Source organism: Anser brachyrhynchus, assembly GCF_964034855.1.
Source record: "Anser brachyrhynchus genome assembly, chromosome: 2".
Taxonomy (NCBI): domain Eukaryota; kingdom Metazoa; phylum Chordata; class Aves; order Anseriformes; family Anatidae; genus Anser; species Anser brachyrhynchus.
The window spans coordinates 63,568,420-63,587,509 of NC_137695.1; the positions used below are offsets into that span (position 1 = coordinate 63,568,420).

The 19,090-nt window shown below is 40.9% G+C and overlaps 1 protein-coding gene across 1 annotated transcript in view; it reads left to right on the top strand.

Moving 5' to 3' along the window:
• The window catches only part of BMPER (BMP binding endothelial regulator), a 150,463-nt gene that overhangs the window by 56,661 nt on the left and 74,712 nt on the right, over positions 1 to 19,090 (top strand). The window contains exon 7 of the mRNA XM_080582971.1: positions 17,698 to 17,797. Coding sequence (XP_080439097.1) covers positions 17,698 to 17,797 — 100 coding nt within the window. The remainder of the gene's footprint in view (positions 1 to 17,697; positions 17,798 to 19,090) is intronic.

Sequence of the window (19,090 nt, forward strand, 5' to 3'; positions counted from 1 at the left end):
CTAATTCAGCTTCACGGGAAGCAGACAGCTGAGTGATAGAAAACAAAGTCCCAGGGTGGCATAGGAGTGGGAGGATTTGGCCAAGGGGCTGGCTGGGTGGCAGTGTTCGTGCGGCTCCATTCCCAGCCATCCCTTTGCTGAGGCTGTGTCAGAAAGCTCTCTGGGAACCCACTGGGGAGAGCCTGCAGAGATGTTCTTGCATGAAATGCTGCTACTGGCTGTCGCTTGGGCTCAGTGCTGAATAAACAGCTTCATAGCGTATTTAGTGCAACCAAGGGGCAAAAGGAATCCCAGGAGAGGGGGATTGGATCTGTGACCTGAAATTTAAATGGCAATTCACAGAAGAAAAACATGTCTGTGAAAAACACAAATCACTGAAGATGGGGAGCGAGAGAGAAAATGTTCCAAGTGAGCAGGAGGGAGAGAATCATGGCCTACAGTTGTGGAAGTCATGCTGTCTGATGAATTTCAGCCTTTAAGTGTCCACCTGGCACTAGTGCAGTCCCGTGTTCCTGCTTGGATGGCCAATGCCTGCAAACAGTTCTTTATCAAGGGATGTGACCCATGAGACCTCTGTGATGCATCTGTATTTCTCTGAGACACGTTCCTGAGGCTATGTATGAGAAGCAAAATGTCTCCTTCCAGGTTTGCCATGCAGGAGAGCTTTGGCTTTCCAGGAGGGATCACAGAAATGAAAGAATTAATTAAAAATTCTCTTTTTAACTAAAAGAAAGGCATCAAGGATGAAACAGAGAGGAATTTTTGCCCATGCTGGAGATTCCTAACAAGGAATAGCCACACAGGCTTGCTGTTCAGCAAAGAAGTCCCAACAGCATGTCTCATTTCAACTCTTTATACATTTTTAAACTTCAAGTCCAAATAAACTGCTGGTTTTCTATCCTTCTCATTCCATTTACTTCACTTCCATTTGATGAGCTGTTCCATATAAGAACTATTTTTAACCAGTCTTGGTTGATTAGAAACATAGAGAAGTGGAGGCTGCAGATTTCATTTTAGCATTACTGGTATGAGCAAGAAAAGGGAAGGACTGTGTCTTTTTCCTTTGAAATTTCACAAGTGAAACATTGCTTTAATAATATGTTAACTGTTAATTTTACAGTATTCTCACTTCTTCCGATTTTTGGTGGAGAAGGGCTTTAGAAATTCTCTTCAATATATACTGCAGGCAATTATTTTCTTGTTTTGCAGAATTTAAAAATAGCTACAAATACTGGATTTCTGTTTCATTGTGTGTCACTCCAATAGCTCTCTGAAACCCTGTTTGCAATTTAAAAAGTTTCACTCTGGGGAAAAAATGTTTTGTTTTGTTTTGTTTTTTTTTTTTATCTCTCTTTCTTGTCATAAATTTGCAAATGGGACAAATGCATAGTGCAATCTGCAAAGAATTTACACTACAATAGAAGAATCCCTCTTTATGAGTGTCTGACATCTGTACAGGTTTTTTTTCCTCTCCCTCTCTTTCACTCTTTTAAAAACAAAGAGTGAATAATTACCTTAGAAAAAGAATTCATTAAAATCACTTGTGTCATATTCAGCCTTGTTATAGGCTATTTCACTGTGGTCAAATTGCCTTTGTTAGAATGGCATTTCCTTATGTTGTGTGTGATTTTGGCCATAATACCTTAATTGACTGCTCTGGAAAGCTCCTGGACTCTTCTTGAGAAATCCCTGCTTTAGGAAATATCCTGTCCAAGGTCTTGCTTACACAGAGCCCTTTGTATCTATGTAAGAGTTGTGGTGCTTTTGAAAAATGAGTTAAATTTTGTCAGCTTTACAGTAAACCTGGAAAGAAGAAAATAAAAAGAAATGTAACTCAGACCTGTCTTGACTTAATGAGATTATTATGAAATAGACTGAATCTTTTACGATTTCCTGAGGGGGGGGAAAAAAAAAAACAGGAAAAAATAGAAAAAAAATGTAGTGTCTATCAAGTTAAGAGTATGTTTAAAAATTATACATGACGAGTCCAGAGTCTGCCTCAGATACAGTAGTTGCCTCATACTCTACAGTGGTAACGTGACTGATCATCCTTCCTTGCTTCCTCTTGGAAAGGGAGAGGAAAGAGAGAGCGGTAATATATCTTCTGTTGCTAATACTGATATGTGATCTAAAGGGATTTGAGCCAACTTGGAGAGCTCTTTGAAACCAGCAGTAAAATTAATTAAGAATGTTTGAGAGGGCTATGGATGGAAGGGATAATACAGAGAGGATTTCTTTTAGCTTTGAAGAAGAGTCCTTCCTAAGCAAGTGTTTCACATTTGGGAGGAGGGCTGGGGGAGGACGGAATTGCAAAATAATCCCTTTTTCTTTACATTTATTTTGGTTGCTCTAGATTGTTTAACACATAAGTGAATTGTGGGGGAAGGTCTCACAAACGCAAATCATAGTGTTATCTAGAGAGAATGATGGATTTTCTTCACTTAAAAGACAATCCTCTTGCACCTCCTTAAATATCCTGGGAAGAGTAGGCAGCATGTTGAGGGATGCTCCCAGATGAATTGTTCTTCATCCTCGTTTTACTTCTTCTGTTTCATTTATGTCTAAAGAAGAAACTATGTCATGCTTATGCCAAACCACTTAGGCCTTACACTGCCTCTCCTAGGATACCTCTCTTGCTAATGCCACCTACGGATCATCTGGCACTTGGAAGGTGGTGGCCATCCTCAACCTCTGAAAATCTCTAGTAAACTTTCCTTCCCTGAAAAGCAGAGTAGACTTCCGAGTAGATCTGGCTTGTTTTCCACTTTGCATAAGCCATAATTATTGCAGGGGAAGACAGTTTGCACTTGCAGATTACCATCTGGACAACCTTATTGTATGATTTAGGGGTCTTGGCAGAAATGGAAGTCCCCAAACTGAGAATAACCTCTTTATCTAATCTTCTCAAAATACAATATCTTGCAAATCCTGACCAGGATTTAAAGGTGTGCAGGATTTGACAGAGTTATGCTGACACTTGCAAAAAATTCAAGCCTATCTTTTGCTGCAATCTGAATATTCATGAGAGAAAAAGCATTTTCTCCTAAAGAAATAATGAGCTTATTTTGAAAATAACATCCCCATAGAGTCTTTGAACCAAAGAAAATGGAGTTGCCTGTCAGACTCCGCTGATATTATTTTTAAAATAGCAGCTTAATTTCAGTCAAAATAACTTTTTTTTTTTTTTAAATTAATGCGTGATTGATCAGGAATATTAAACATAGCCAGTAACAGAAGTACTTGTTGCCAACAGAAAAAAAAAAAAAGGAAGTGTATAGCAATGGTTATCCTAATATCAATTCAACTTGGAGACAGAATTGCAGAGACCTCATGCAGGCTCAGTTGGCTCCTCTTGCCTTCTTTAGTCCTCTGTTTCTATCATCTGTTGCTATTTTTAAACCTATCTGCAAAAATATGTTTTTGCCAAAGAGCAAAGGCAGGGTAACTTCTGGAAAGTATGTAAGCAAACAAAGAAATCACAAAGCTTACAGGACAGTCACATGTGTGGTTTTGTCAAGCTGCTTCCCATTCATTCCCCTGACTTTGTCTCTGTGTTATCTTTCTAGATTATAAAGCTATTCAGGCAAGAACTTGGTCTTTTGGCTTCTTTGTGTATGCTTAAGTCCCATAGCACACGGTTTATACACGTGTAAGTATATTACTTACTCTTTCAGCAACAGATCTGCACTTCCCCACTTCAAGGAAAATGGGGAAACTTTTGTTGTGTCCTTTAGCAACAGTGCTTTGTACATACACCTGCAGTGGATATTGGCAGTTTCAAGTTCTCAGCTCACGGTCTGACCTTTCTGGAATACATCACCTCGGGCACAGTACTGTGCTAAGAGATCAGCGTGGCCAGCCATGGGTGATCTCTTCTCTCTAACCCACTTAAAATGTGAAATGAGGAGAATTGTCAGCACCTTCCTGTGCAACCATGCTGGAGAAGTCTTACTGTCACTGAAATGCCTGGGGTAAGTCTGAGAACATTCTGAAGCACCATCAGCAGGCAATGGAGAACAGCTGCCATTATGGGTAGGACACTGGTTACTCAGCATGGGCATTTTCTGTGCTGCTGGGTAGCCCACCTGGCTGCTAGTTGGTGTGCCAGAAAGGTGTGAGTCTCTGATGGAAAATCTTTTATCATGTCAGGAATATCTTGAATATAATGATGGAAGCATCCTGGACATTTACAGTGTCTCAGGTGGCAAGGGCTAGTGCCATGTTTGTGAATTTTACTCAGAGGGTCTTCTTAGCTAGTGTGGTCCATTCTTCCAGCTCTAATTTGCTCTAAATGGTCATTTGGAAGATAGTTTGTCTTGAATTGCTGATGGTTAGCAGCTGACATATAGTTGCCATGCATACATTTGTTCCTGGTCTGGTTATACATAACTATCCTTGAGCAACATTTTCTTTTGGCTTGCAGTTCTCTGACAGGCAATCTGAACACCACAGAGCTCATCTGTCATGTAGGGTAAAGCCTAGGAGGTCTTCTCTGTGTGTGTGTGGTGAGTGAGCCATAGGGCTTCATCTACTGTCTATAATAACAGTGCTATGTATGTGATTAAAAGCACAACAATTACTAGATTAAATACCTGAAAAGGAAGAATAACATGCTAGCTGTGTGAGCTAGAAGGCTGTTTTCTTTGTTGTTGTTGTTGTTTGTTTTCTTGAATTCTGTAGAGAATTTTGCTTTGTGTTTGTTTATTTTTTGTTTTTATTTTTCTCTCTCTCTATGGTAACCCCAGGAGCTACATGCAGTATAGAATCTCTTAATTTAAGTAAATATCTATTCACAGAGGTGGAGCAGTCAGGTGAAAAGTTCCTGGAGCGGAAGTGAAAGCCTTCCTCATCCCATGAGGAACAGGCCATGGAAACCAGTGGCTTTGTATGTCTGATCAGACGTAACACGTGTAGCACCAGTGACATGCTAATAAAACTGTCAGGTCTCAGGATCAGTAATTTACACCCTTGTTTTTAGATTTTCTGTAAGAAAAAAAGAAACTCTCCGTGTGGATGAAAAATGATGTGTGAATCCATAAGGCTGGGCTGAAAAGAAGCAGATGCTGACATTTCTAGAGTTAATATTTTTGCCTTAAAAACACATCTGTCATCAGCCTCCACTTATAAGAGCACAGGAGCACTTATCTAAATAAACATGGCAGCTATTTTATATGATGGCTCTGCTTTTTAAATAATAAAAAATACTGTATCATTTTGAAAGGTAGTGTTCCATTCCATTAGTGTTAACTTATAATAGTAGGTTGGAGCCTTTAGCTATTCTCTGTTTTAAAAATATTTCACATTATCAAAAAAAACTCCCTGAAAGATCAGCACGAGTAGAATGAAAGTTAGTAACTGGAGTTGTATGCAGCTGAGAACATTGCAAATGCTGAAAACTTGCTGAGGAGAGTTGTGGTTTGTAATCTCAGGAGCATGTTAAAAAGAGGAGAGCCGGGGAAATAGAAGGAAGAATGTTTGGAGAACTAAACTGTAAAAGTTCTCAGCCTGTGGAGAAGAATTACTATGTAAATGATACACATTTTTTGAAATGTATTTTTCTGTTAATTTACTTCTTTACAGTAGTTCGACAAATCCCATGGATAAAAACGTATGATTTTGTTTCCTATGGGAATCTTCAGTGAACCACTTTACTTTGATTGTAAGATCATTTTGCATCATCAGACAAGTAAAAAGGAGACTTAACATGGCTGAGAGACCTACACTTGCAACCCCAACCAAATTTTATTTGCTTGCTTATTATCTTTTAGGATTACTGATGACCTTTGATGATGAGGCAGTAAGCCAAGTATAAGTAAGTGTTGTAATTTGTATTTGCAATTGCACATGGTGTGACTCCCCGTTCTTAGTCTTAATGCAATGTGTTTTCTGAAATGCAAAATGCAGAAAGACCTTCCTGTGTGAGAAGTCCCAGAATATAAAAAAACTCTACCTTTGGGGTGTGCATCCTCTTCATTAGGCTCCAGAAACATAATCCTTCTTTCTGTAAAACCTAGTGGTTTTGGATAAATCTTTTCATTTTTGACTGCTTGGTGGTATTGCTTTATCAAGAAGATCATGGAGTGCCTCAAGTTGAGTCTCTATCCTGAAGTGCTGTAGTTAGTGGATGTTACTGGAAAGGTACATAAGTATATCTCCAGCTCCTCTGACGGTGTTTTGCAATGAAGTTGGCTATGGTTATTGTGCTGTGCCCTGAACATACTCTGCATGGCATTGCAAAGTGGTTAGATATGAGATTATCCAGCCTGTGAATGTCACATGAACTTAGCTCGGAGAAAAGTGCCAGGCCGCTTGGCTTGTTGTACTGGTGCTGACCCCAGAGCAAGAAGAGCAGCAGACCTTTAGGCAGGTGTGAGAAATGGCCTGGCCAAAATACAGCCAGCCCTGGAGTGCTAGATGCCTAACTGGTTAAACCCATATTTATGCAGGTTCTACATCATGCCTAAACTGTCCTTGAGGAAGCTATGTTCTTTATAGATCTGGGCATCAGCCTTTTACAGGTGCATTGCTGCCAATGAGAAGTCAGTAATTAGCAACAGGATCCCACCCATAAACCAACAGTAGCTGGATATGAACTTATTGGGACAAAATTGGAAGAGAAGACAGGGGAGACCTGATTTTATGTCATGGTCCATGCAGAGGTGTAAAGGAAGAGGGGACGTAGGGTTTCATCCACACTCCCTGTGCATGTGCAGATGGTTTGCAAGCTAGGAAGGAGGGAAGAACTGTGATTCCCCTACCAGTCTTGCTAGCCAGGTCTGGTAAATGTCAGGATTTGCTGTAGATGCTTCTGTAAATCATTACCCCTGGAGGAAGGAGGAAGGGGTAGAGGAACTGTGACTTGTAAATGGTTCCTAATCAAAGAGCTTCCCAAGGCTGTTCCTGGAGACCTGCAGATTCCTCAGCACACCTTGCTCAGGCTTGGGTTTAAGACTATAATATATTCTTTTGCCTTAATCACTCTGGCATAAAGCCAAGCTATGCCTCTGTAGAGGAACGTCTCTGGTTTAGTACACACCATTGGTGGAAATTGGTGCACTGTGATAGGAATGTTACAATACATGAGTCTCACTGACCTATGGTGAGTCTAATCCCACACCACCTTAGGTAGATTGAAGCTATTCCTGTGACTGTTTCACTGTTTCATAACCCACAGGTTTCATAAAGGTGGCATAGTTTTCCTGAAATTAATTTCCAAGAAATCCTCTGAATGAGCTGCAGTTTAGCACTTTCTCCTTCTGGTCTGTGTAACACTTTAAAGTATATTTTTCAACTCTCTTTGCTAAGTGCTTGGAACAAACAGGATCTCGTGGTAATAAAAAGCTTTGATGGATGCATTAAGGAAGCAGTGCATATGTAATCCTATATTTCCTGAAGTTACCTCAGCAGTACACATGAAGCACAACATTTAAGGAGTGTATGTGCACGTATAAAGGTCTTCTAAAATGCCAGAACTAGTGCCCTTACTATTACTACAACAGTGTGATTTATTTTACCGTGGATGTCCTACAGATATCAGTGTCCTTTATCATCAAACCTTCAGGCAAGGGCATCCATAAATTGTAGAAACAGCCAGCAAAGGATTAAATTTCAGCCTCTTCAGTACCTCGTTGCCCTGAATCACTGAAGGACATTTGTTCTCTTTGCTTGCGAATGGAGCAGGGACTCAGTGTGGTTTATTCTGGCAGTTTTTGACCTAGTAACAATGTTACCACATTCAGGGGTGTAGGCACCTTCTTCTAAATTGTGGAATTTTTTCCTCTTTCAAGTACAACCCTGGTTGGTTTTATTCATGACCTTATTTAGACATTTGAACCTCCAAAAATGAGTCTTCAAGCCATGCAGCAAAATGAACTTCGTATTGTCTACAAGGAAGTATACACACTGCTAAATATAAAGCCTTTATTTTGTGTCAAAATGTCAGATGTCAAAACTTGGACATTTTGGGATATAATTCACTCTAATCTTGCAACTCGGTTCTGCAGATAACTGAAGGTGAATTATTTAAAACTAGTGCTCTAAGGCAAAGCTGTGTGGATACATCTGTAGAGTTTCTTTTAGTGACCAAGTATTTTAAAGAATGATGATGAAGTGAGAGTCAGAGTTGTCACCTTTCTCAGGACCACAATGGTACTAGTATTCAGCGTGTGCAAGGAACACGCACAGGACGCTGGAGGGATTTAATAACTGAGCATCTCTGCAAACAGATTGTGCTGAAGGAAAAGCTGTTCTCAGAGTCGAGGCCAGTGTTGTGCTGAAATGTGGGAATTGGAAGTGGGGGCTGAAAGTAGTAGTGATAGCTGCCAAAGTGTGGGGCTTACAGCAGCACCATTTTCTGTAGGACATAGCAAGAACAGCTTATAAGGCAGTATCACAAAGCTTATGCTGCACACACACAAAACAAAGGAAAACCTTTGTGCAAATTCATCTTAGGAACAGCAAGTGCTATTTATTTAAATACATTGTGGCAGTGAATATCATTTTGCAAGCATCGGCTTAGGACTTCGAAACATGATGCAAATACAGCAATGGTGTATACACAACTGCACGCCCACTGGACTGTGCTTCATGTATTCTTGGTGCCAATGAAAACAAAGCAGCCTCCAGCTGATTCAGGGGAAAAGTCATGGCTGCAAGAAGCCAGGACCTGGTTTACAGAGCTACTGCTCTGCTTCTAATAACTGAAGTTAGGAAAGTCCCTTGGATTTAACCTTAACTTTCTTATTATCTGCAATGGGAGGTGAATAAGCTGAAAAAGCTTGTTAGTGGGTTTTAATAGTTTCTCCGGCCTTTCCAGTATAATGTGTTTTATTGCAATTTTTCATAGAAACAGTTATTTTCAGAAAATAAATAATCATGTGGCTCACAGCAAAGATTCCGTATTCACTGGAGACCTCTGGTGTAACAGCTGAATTAATCACAAATAGCTGAACTCTCTCCTGCAGTGGCATGCCAGAATTGTTTCTTTGGTTCCCCTCTGCTGTCCCCACAAAGCTGCTGCTCTCTGCCCCCAAGGTGCTGCACAGCTCTGCCCCTTTCTGCAGCATGGGCTTGCGCCCCTGGCCCATTGCTGCTGAAGTTGTTATCTTGTCTCATTTTTCAGCATTTCCCCATGCCATGCGCTGTCATTTGAAAAGGACTGAAAATCAGTGGAAAGACTCCCACTGATTTTTATGGTTTTTGGTTCAGTCCTTGCCCACATTGCGCCTTAAAATCCACCTCCTGCACTATAGAAAGGCATGCTGCTGTAGGGAGTGTTATGCGGTACAGCATCCCTAGCCCCCATTTTCTCTAGCAGCATTCAGAGAGATGACTGCACTGTTTGAATGTGTCCTATGCAGCAACTGGGAGGGAGTTTTAAGGATGAAGCACAGCCTGTGGAAAAATGTATGGTTCACAGGAAACACCAAGACATGCTAGGAGAGTGTGTGAAGTGGTACCTGTGGTTGTGGCATTTATATTAAGTCACTCTATAAATGAAAAGCTGGTTTCAATTTCACAGGTCTGAAGCCTTTTGACACTACTACCCAGCATGGGATATATAAGGTGCAGTGACAGCTATCAGTTTAATGAGACCTGCAGCAAAGGCAGATCATCTCAGTGCTGGAAGCAAACACTGACCTGCTATGTAGAACTAAGCATTGTGGGAAGAGTTGAGAAAAGGTTTGATAACTTTTTAGGTGCTCACTGGGAAAAAAGTTCTGAGAAGTAAGTTATAACTGTTGCTTGGAGTAATGCCTGGGATAACTAAACGTCCCACAGAAGTATTTGAGGTGCACTGTGAATCCAGATATCTCTGAGCTGTAGAAAGATAATGAGTTGATTTTTTATTAACTTACTATCAACCAGCAGCAGAAGGAATAGGCGTTTATATTACAGAGTTGAAAGCTCTGGCTTCTGCATGTAACTGTAGAGACATTAAAGAGTACCTAATAAAAGACAGAATCATTTGTGGGACACAGCATTTCAGCTTGCAAGACAGATTCGTTGAGAAAAACAGACCTACCCCTGGAAAAAGACTGCTGAACTGTTGAGGAGAAGGATCAATAGAAAAACAGATCCCTAAGCAGAGTGAGTGTATGGGTTCCAGTTGGAAGGGTCCAGAGCTCAGGGTAGTTGCAGGCCAGCCTGGAACACAGGTATCATGAATCTAAGTAGGTACTGGAGAAAAAAGAGGAAAGTAAGGAAGAAAAATATCTCACCTCATGGGAATGGTGCAGGAGGTATGGGACACAGACCCTTCTTATGTCCCATTGCCCCTGTTAACCTAGAAATTGAGATGTTTTTCTAGGAGCAGAAGTAACGAAGCTCTGTCTGTAGATGTGTAGCCCTTTCTCATCTGTCTGCCCCAATTGCAATAACCTGAAGTCTCCTCCAGTATGTCTTCACTCAGAGGGTGGTGAGGCACTGGAACAGGCTGCCCAGAGAAGCTGTGGCTGCCCCATCCCTGGAAGTGTTCACATCCAGGCTGGATGGGGCTTTGGACAACCTGGTCTGGTGGGAGGTGTCCCTGCCCATGGCAGGGGGGTTGGAACTGGATGGTCTTTAAGGTCCCTTCCATCCCAAGCCGTTCTGTGATTCTGTGATTTCTCAGATCTTCATGACATGAGGACCAAGCAAAAGGCATCGGGTCTGGGAGATGCTGTCTGGATGGATAGCTGCCACCTAGCAATATGGAGTGCTTTTTTGTGTCCTTTCTGGAAAGGAACTGGAGGTTCAGTACTCTCTGCAGCTATCTGTTTATAACAAAACTTTTAGGATTTTAATGTCTTTGAGATTTTAATGTCTTTCAGATTTTTGCTGCTTTATTTCTATCTACCTTTTCCAGAGGAGTTTGTGGTTGGAGCTGATCAGGGATTCACAAGCTACAGGTGTGCATGGTTTGTGCCTGCATAAACTTTCTTTCCTTTGGAAATCAGGCTGAAAGGGGAAAAGTACAAACCATGATTAAACCTTTCAAGGCTTCCAAGTGAAGAGGGGCTATTTACAACATTACTTTAAACAGAGCCAAAACCCCTCAATGTTTAAACCCTGGAGGGGAGAGGGCTGCTGGCTGCTCAGCTGCTAGGCTCTGCAGCGATGTTGTTGGGTCAGTGAACGATTTGATTTCAGCCAGATTGTGAAGCCAGATGCAATTTAATCACAGAAACACTTCTTCACAGCACTATTAGATTGGAGAAATATGACCGAGTGCTGGCTGTGCTGAGTCCCCAGGCCAAGAGCAGGGTGCTGAGGGACTCTCCCCAAGGAGCCCTTCAGCAGTTCCAGGAACTGTGAAATTTTACTAGCCGTGTCTCTGCCTGTGTATGCTTAAAGAAAGCTACTGTGCAAACCAAGATATCATTCTCCAGAATGTTCCCATTTCACCCAAGGCAGTAGACACCCTGGTCCTCCACCTCCTTAGACAGGATGCGTCAGTGCAAATTGTGCTTTGAAACTTGTAAGCCAGATTTCGAAGTGAAGAGCTGTACCCCAGGACAGCATACTTCACCCTGTAAGAGGATGCTATGATATATCAAATATGTATTTGCAAACAAACACAGCACACCACTTCCCTCTGAAAAAGATTTTTTTTTTCTTTTCTTTGTCTAAGCAATCCCAGGAAATGTGTCTCTCAAGTAGATAACAAGACTGGATTGGCTTGGCACTTACACGAGTCACTTTGTACATATGGTATTTGGTTGATGGAAAGCATGACAGTATTTTAGAGGCTTCACCCTGCCCTAAATTACTTACTAATGGATAATTTAGATAATTCCTCAGCAGCTGGATAGAACCCCATGCACATTCATTTCCAAAAGAGGAAAGCTTTTCAGTTCCAGGTTTTAGGTCAAGATGTTGCAACTCTGTGACACTTTGCAATCGCACTTGCAATTCACTTGGAGTTTGAGGACCTGAGTTTAAATTAGTTGGAAACAACTAATTGAACTTTATAATTAATACAGCTTATGATGCCACAGGCAATACAGCTAACTGCTTGTATCATAAGGCTGCACATAAAGGGAGAGGTGGTAGAAATCCATGGAGCTCTCTAGGCTTCTCTTGGCTAAGTCGAGGAATGCCCTTGCATCAGATTCAGAGAAACCAGGCAGTGAGGATAGTTTAAGAATTGTGCTTTTACTTTGTCCAATAATTTGTCCTAGCAATTTATTCATAGGAACCTTTCATCTTGCCATTTCTAATCTGTATGGATTTTAGCTAATTATGTAATTTAAGAAAATATTTAATATTTCAACACTCTGGTGCATGATCTGGTACTAAAAGGAAAGAGCTCTCTAGAGCACTTGCTGCACATGGCGTTCTTAGGACACTGCTTTAGACTGTCACTAGAACCATTTTCTAAAGCCTTCCTATAGCAGTGATGCCACAGAAAATAGGGTTTTAACATCTAGATCCAGTTTTAAAATCTAGCACACACAAGGCAGTATAAATACCTTTTGTTCTGAAATGAAGGTCAAGATCTCCCTGTTCTGAATTTTATCCAACACTTTCTAAAGAGGTATTTTTAAAATCCTTGTCTAGACAACATATCAAGCTGCAGGGATGTGGGAAGCTCTGTCTGTTTGCTGGACTGATTGATGTGCCGTTTGCTTTTGTGCTGTACTAAGAACTGTTTTGCTACTTCGTACATTTCCAAAATAGTTTCCCCCTCCAGTGACCTTTCCAGAGAATTGTTGCTGTGCACAACATGGCTGTTGCAGGGACCCTCAAGTACTGTGTAAGGATGTGGGTGCTCCCAGAGGCTGTCCACCACTCACTGCACCAGCGCTCTTATAAGAATAGCAGTGTCATTTGATTTGGGTGACAACACCTATTTCATTTCCAAATAAAAGCTACACTCCTCTCAATTCTGTGCCTGAAGGCTACCGATGTGACACATCAGGGGCTGTAGACCTGATTGTAAACCCAAGGCAGGGGTTCACAAGTGTGTAATTCCAGGGGTGTTTTGAAGACATTTGCATAATACATGTTCCTGACCTGTTTCATGTATTTAGTGCACATTTGAGTGGTAGTGGAAGTCTTTGTAATCACACAGTAGTTAATACATCAGACAGAGGTCCTGTCTGTAGTATATGGACTGTATGCAAGCCAATACGTTATCCAATTCAAGTAGGAGGGTTTATATACATCAGCAACTAGGACCTGGTGAAATAGTACTGTTCTTTTTTTTTTTTTTTTTTTTTTTTTACCAGAATGGTAATGCTAATCATTATCTGGATCTCAAACCGTATACCTATCTCTTTATCAGCAGATTTCTATTCTTTGCTTTAATGCCACAGATGTCACAAAAATGATAGTGTCTCTTACAGTGGCTATTCATGGTGGCTATAGTCACGAACACACAATGGTGGAATGGTTGAAGGCAGTCATCCAGTTGTGTGCTTATTTGGCTTCTCTTTCCAATGGCATGGGGCAGATGTGTTCAGTGCTGACTCTGCTGAACTTCCAAAGGTATTTTTCATGTGGTGGAGTAAAATCTTTATTCAAAGCTGGAGACAGCCTTGAACATCTGCCTTAGTTCTTATGCCAACCCTTGTTGAGACATCTGACCTTGCTTTAAATATCTGGAATATGTGTCTTGAATTTGAAAGAAATGTAATTTTGGTATTTCTTTATAAATTATTTCTTTTATTTTATAAGGATAGCCTCACTGGTGGCAGGTGAAACCATTCACAATTCTAAAATGACAGTGAAGAATAAATGTCTTACAATCCACTTTGGGTTGAATCCTAGTGCCAGGACACAGACCCAGTCTTCTGCAAAATCAATGGAAATTTTCCTCCTGTTGGAAAATTTGCAGAGTCTTTCAAGCACAAGGTAATGACAGGGCAAAACTAGGGAGGAACATTTTTCAGATGATTTATAGCTTCACTGTTACACAGAGATAAAACCTGAAAATGAAATGGAAAATTATATACCCACAAGAAACATGTCTCTTGATAATACTAAAGTCAACATTTAATATTAAATAACATTTATATAAAATATTATTAAGTTTAGACATGCTTGTTATTAGTGACAAACAGACTGGTAGTTGTCATGACCTCTGTCATGAGAAAGCCTCTGTCCTCCTGATATTTTGTGAGTGCTTTCAAAATCTGAAGGGCAGCTCTGCTAACAGAACAGAATATCCTGAAGTGGAAGGTGCCCACAAGGATTATTCACATCAATTCCTGGCTCTACACAGGACTACCTAAAATTAACCCATATCTCTGAGATTGTTGTCCAAAGTGGTGGTTACTGTTCTTGCCCTCATTGTAGGCGAAGCCCAAGGCACTTGGAGATTAATGGCAGCAGGCTCTTCAATTTTGGAGAGTTTTTGAACAGTTTTTTCTGCAGACATTTCTCTCTGTCATTCCTAGCACACAGGCTACATATGCACCATGCACTAGGCATGTGTGCAGCCTGCCCAGAAACTGCACTGTCTCCTTCATCCTGTGTGACCACCAAAGTCAGCTGCAGCCTGGGTGCGTGCATCTCGGCTCCACCAAGTTTCTTGTGTCCTTACTGAACAGCGAACAACCACAGTCAAGGTTGAGGGCTAGGAGAAGCAGACGGAAGGATAGCTAGACTAGCTCCATGCTCCATGTTTTTTGTTGTTGTTGTTTTTTTTAGGAAAGACTAAGGCAGTTGTCTCTCTCAAAGGGGTCTCTCTTGGGAGAATTACAAAGTGCTGGTCCATTTTTCCCTCTTTCCAATGTCTGTGAGAAAGCTGCTGAGGCAAGACAATACTTCAGCCCATACTGCCCTCCAAGCTGATTCCAGGGATCATATTTCTTTGTTTTGCAGATATGAGATGGCAGCAGGGGTTATAGTGGTTCCACTTTGGAAAGTGAACCTTTTCACCGAAGACTGCAGATTTCTTAGGAAATCTGTTGTCTCCAGAGGACTGTGAGCTGCAGCATCATCCCTCGACTGAGGCTTCATCTAACTACCACTCAAGAATTTATTTGCCTAGCTCTTGAAAAGCATTTCTCACAGAAAGCAGATGTCACTTGTACTTTATTGGTCTGCAATGGCTTCCAGTTCAGGTTTGGTTTTACTGGAAGGTGTTGCTTCAGGCCTGAAATATTCTGGCTGCCTGGGAGATGTTACACTTAGTAGGGAAACGTGAGCTAAAAGCTGTAGGTATAACTGAGAGGTGGAGGAGGCAAGGCGTTTACTACACAGTTCCCAATCTGGTTTAGGTCATCCAGAGTCAATCTTTTTACTCTCAGGAGTTATTTTTTCCCTTGCATTTTTCTTGAACTTCTGTTATACTGTGTTTTCTACATGGTTTTATTTCATGCAATGTAGAGCACTGGCAACATTATGTAATCCTGCTTTGAAAGCTAGCATTCTGAATACTTTGTGGGTTTTGAACTGTGATAACTGAAGTTATATGCTTCTAAGAAAATAGAGTTTGATAGAAATATTGTGTCAGTTTTGACATTTCCTCATAGTGTTGTGTGTCAATGAGCTATCTCTCTAAGCTCTGTAGGGCAAGAGAATTGTTCTTTCTTTAAGTGAAACAGGCTGTTTTGTTTCAGACTCTTTTTGAACATGTACCCTATGATGATTTTTGAACCTGGAAGAGCCTATTTGGGATAGCACTGAGCTAGAAAGCAGTTTTGCTATTAAAATTCTAGCAGCATTACAACTGGAATCAGGTGTAACCGTGGAGTAAAAATAGAGATGCAACTAGACTTAGACAAAAGTGCATAGGAGGCACTTGTGCAAAGGGTAGCAAAAAGGAGCTGTAAATAAAAGGCCGAAATTAAAAAAAAAAAAAGTTCATATTTTTAATTCACTGGTTATCCAGGGCATTTTGTATATAGGTATATAATAAAAATAATCTATGCAGCAAGCTGTGAAGGCAATGTCTTGATTTGTGCTAAGGCTGAGCTTTGATTCAGACCTTCAGAGAAGCAAGAGTCCGGAACAGTTATGTAGAGGCATAAGATATGTGACTGTCAAATACAGCAGCAAGGTTTCAAGAGAGGATCTGCGATCACCATGTGTCGGAGCATTGCTTTGTCTTCTGTGGTTGTATCCTTGAGCCTGTCACCAGGCTGGCTGAGGCCTCTGTGCCCTCCTTCGCCATTCACTGAATTATCACAAAAGTTTGAACTTTATCTTGGCTTTTTTCCCTGGGCAGAATGACAGGAGAGACCTTCTTTGATATTTATTCTCTCATTCTGCACCTGTGTCTCTTCTCACACAGCTATTCCCAGAGCATCGTAAGGAACATCAGCGAGGAATTCATTTCATTTTGTCAAGTTCCTGGTCTGACCCTTAATTTAGAGCAGCCATTTCAGTCTACAATAACCTCTGTGTTCCTGCATGCTGATGTGTAAGAATTATGAGCAGTGCTTAGCCATGTGCATTCAGGATGCTTTGGTAGCCCCACGGGACAGGTAGACTCCAGTGCCTGAAAATGTATTACAGAATGGGGGTACAGTTGGTATGTTATTTCTGTATAATAGTGTATATGTGGGTCTGCCCATATGTAAAAGCTTTTACAGGATTCAGTGAGGCTATTAGGAGTGGAATGGCATATCATCATTTCAGGCACAGAGCGCTTCAAAATGAACAGTTTTTTCCATCTTTCCCCAGGGAGCCTCAAGAGGCATCCAGCGTGTACGTGGGAGGAGACTGTTCATAAGCCTTCCATTGCAGCATCCACTAACACAAAGCTGATTGTTAGGACGAGTGCAACTCTAAGTGGTAAATGAGGCAAGGTAGTTAGATGAAAAGGACTGCCTTCCCTTGCTAAGGCAAAGGTGGGCTGATTTTTAAGTATAACAACCTGGACATCTCACAAGAGCATATGGAGCACATTTTGGTAAAAGGTCCAGAGTTAAATGCAGTATTCTGTAAGCACGGTGAAGTATTCATGCAACAGGGCAGAATGAGAACAAAGATCTCTTTTCCCTAACTGCAGTTAGTCTTATGCATACACTCTGTGCTTTTGTCTTTGCTGTTCTTTTTGCCTTTCTCTTTTCCTTGATACTTATTGGTTCATGAAGACATATCCAGTCCTGTTTTTTGCTTGTTTGATTGTTTTTTCACATCAATTCTGAAAATTTCATATACACTCTTGATTTTCAGTCCTCTGAAGAAAGCAGACCTTCTGGGTTTGCAAAGTTGGATTGGGAGGCTAACAAAAATGTGCTTTCTTAAATGATTTTGGCTTATTTGGCTTCTGAGGGCATGGACATAGTGGAAGAACACCTGCTCTCATCTTGCTTCAGCACTTAATCCCTGTCCCAGACTAGCCTTGAAGGGCATGGCACAGGAGGTGAAGAATAATGTAAAAAATTGCTCAATAACTTCTTTGAACATCAGGAAGGGTTCACAGATATTGATTTTATTCTCCCTATTTTTTTTTCATATCCACACCAAGAAATAAGATAGCAAGACACTGTTTCTTCAACTATTGCTTTCATTGCTTGAGAGAATGAAAAAATATGAATAATCCAAGGACTCCGCACACAGTGTAAAAAGTGTTGAAGGACAGTTATACAAGTTTTGCGTATGCCTGATGCAAGAAGAAATTTCTGTTGGCAAAACTGGTTTGGCTAAGGCTTTTTGAGCCTCGTTACCAGTCTGTGTGGGTGTGTGTATGTCTACTTCATATACATATATATATATATATATATTTTTTTTTTTTCCCTAACTGAGCCTGTTTTCCTTCAGGATGGCAGGACACAGTGCATCCAGGAAGTCTGCCCCATTCTCTCATGTCCCCAGCACCTCAGTCACATTCCTGCTGGACAGTGTTGCCCCAAATGCGTAGGTGAGTGTTTGCCTTATTGGGAATTTTGTAACTACTGTAATTTATTTCTGCACAGCATATCTTATATTTCACAATACTGGTAAATTCTGAGAGGTGAAATAAACAGTTTTGCTCAGTGGAGTGTCTAATTTACAGTTTTAAAGAGGTACTCAGGGTCCGTGTGTAGGGTTGTGACGGATGGTAGCAAGCAGCTGTAGAAGAGCATTTGAGCACAGGCCAGTTGGCTTGCTTACAGAGACAACATAGAGATGTTTCCCCCTTCATTACGCATGTTTTTTGAAGGAGGTTGAGGTGGGAGGAAATGTTTCATTGGAATTTGCCACAAAAGAAAAGACCTCACCCTCTCAGATTTTTATTTGAATGTGCATTTGCATTCTTGGTTTTGACGAAATGCAGGTCAAAGAAAACTTCTATACTGGAGTTGCATTCTTAGAAGTTGTTGTCAGAGGGGCCAGGGACCTAAGTCTACCTCACTGTTGCCTTCTTAAGGTGGAATCACAGTTTCAGCCAGAGTATTTTCAATTACATCTTTCCAACACATTTCATAAGAGTAAGTCGGAGGCCTCTGAGCAGGGCTAGATCTTCCAAGTCATGCCAGTAAGTGCAGCGACTTCTGAGAGTCCCTGTTTTGCTTGCATCATTTCCACCGATCCACAGGTTAACGTTCCTCAGCATGTGACCCTCTAGTTCATAAACAAGGATCACTTACATTTTACCACATAAATTAGGTTTAATCTGGCGTTTGAGGTTATAAGTGTTTTTTATTTTTGCAGATTTTTAGAACTGATAGTTCCCTGTTCTTCAACAGATACTTTTTGTCATTTTGGCTATATACTCACTACCATCTGAAGTCTGTTTCTGGGTCTGGATTAGGGGTACAGGGAGCTCTGGCCTTGAAGGCAGTGAGCCACAGAGAGTTCCAGTTTCTCAGAATACCAAACATTTTTGACTGCTTGAAACAAACCTTTCTGATCTGAGCATTCAAAAGCCAGCTTTGATTTTTGACTGCTTCATGGGGATTTTTCTACAGATTCTTTTTCCTCACTTAGAAACACCTATAAATGAATTCACTAATAACAATCATTTCCATTTTATGCAGTCATAACTCTAAAGCATGTCAGATACCTGTGAGTAGATAATGTCTATTCACAGTGAAGTGTTGAAAGTTCTGGAGCCAAGGTAGAGCCAAGGGATGCATAGCAAATGTCACAGCAGTAGGGAAGGAGAAACGTTTTCATGGATGCTGAGGCATGGTTTTTAAAGTATCGTGTGGAGGACCTCCCTGCAATTGAA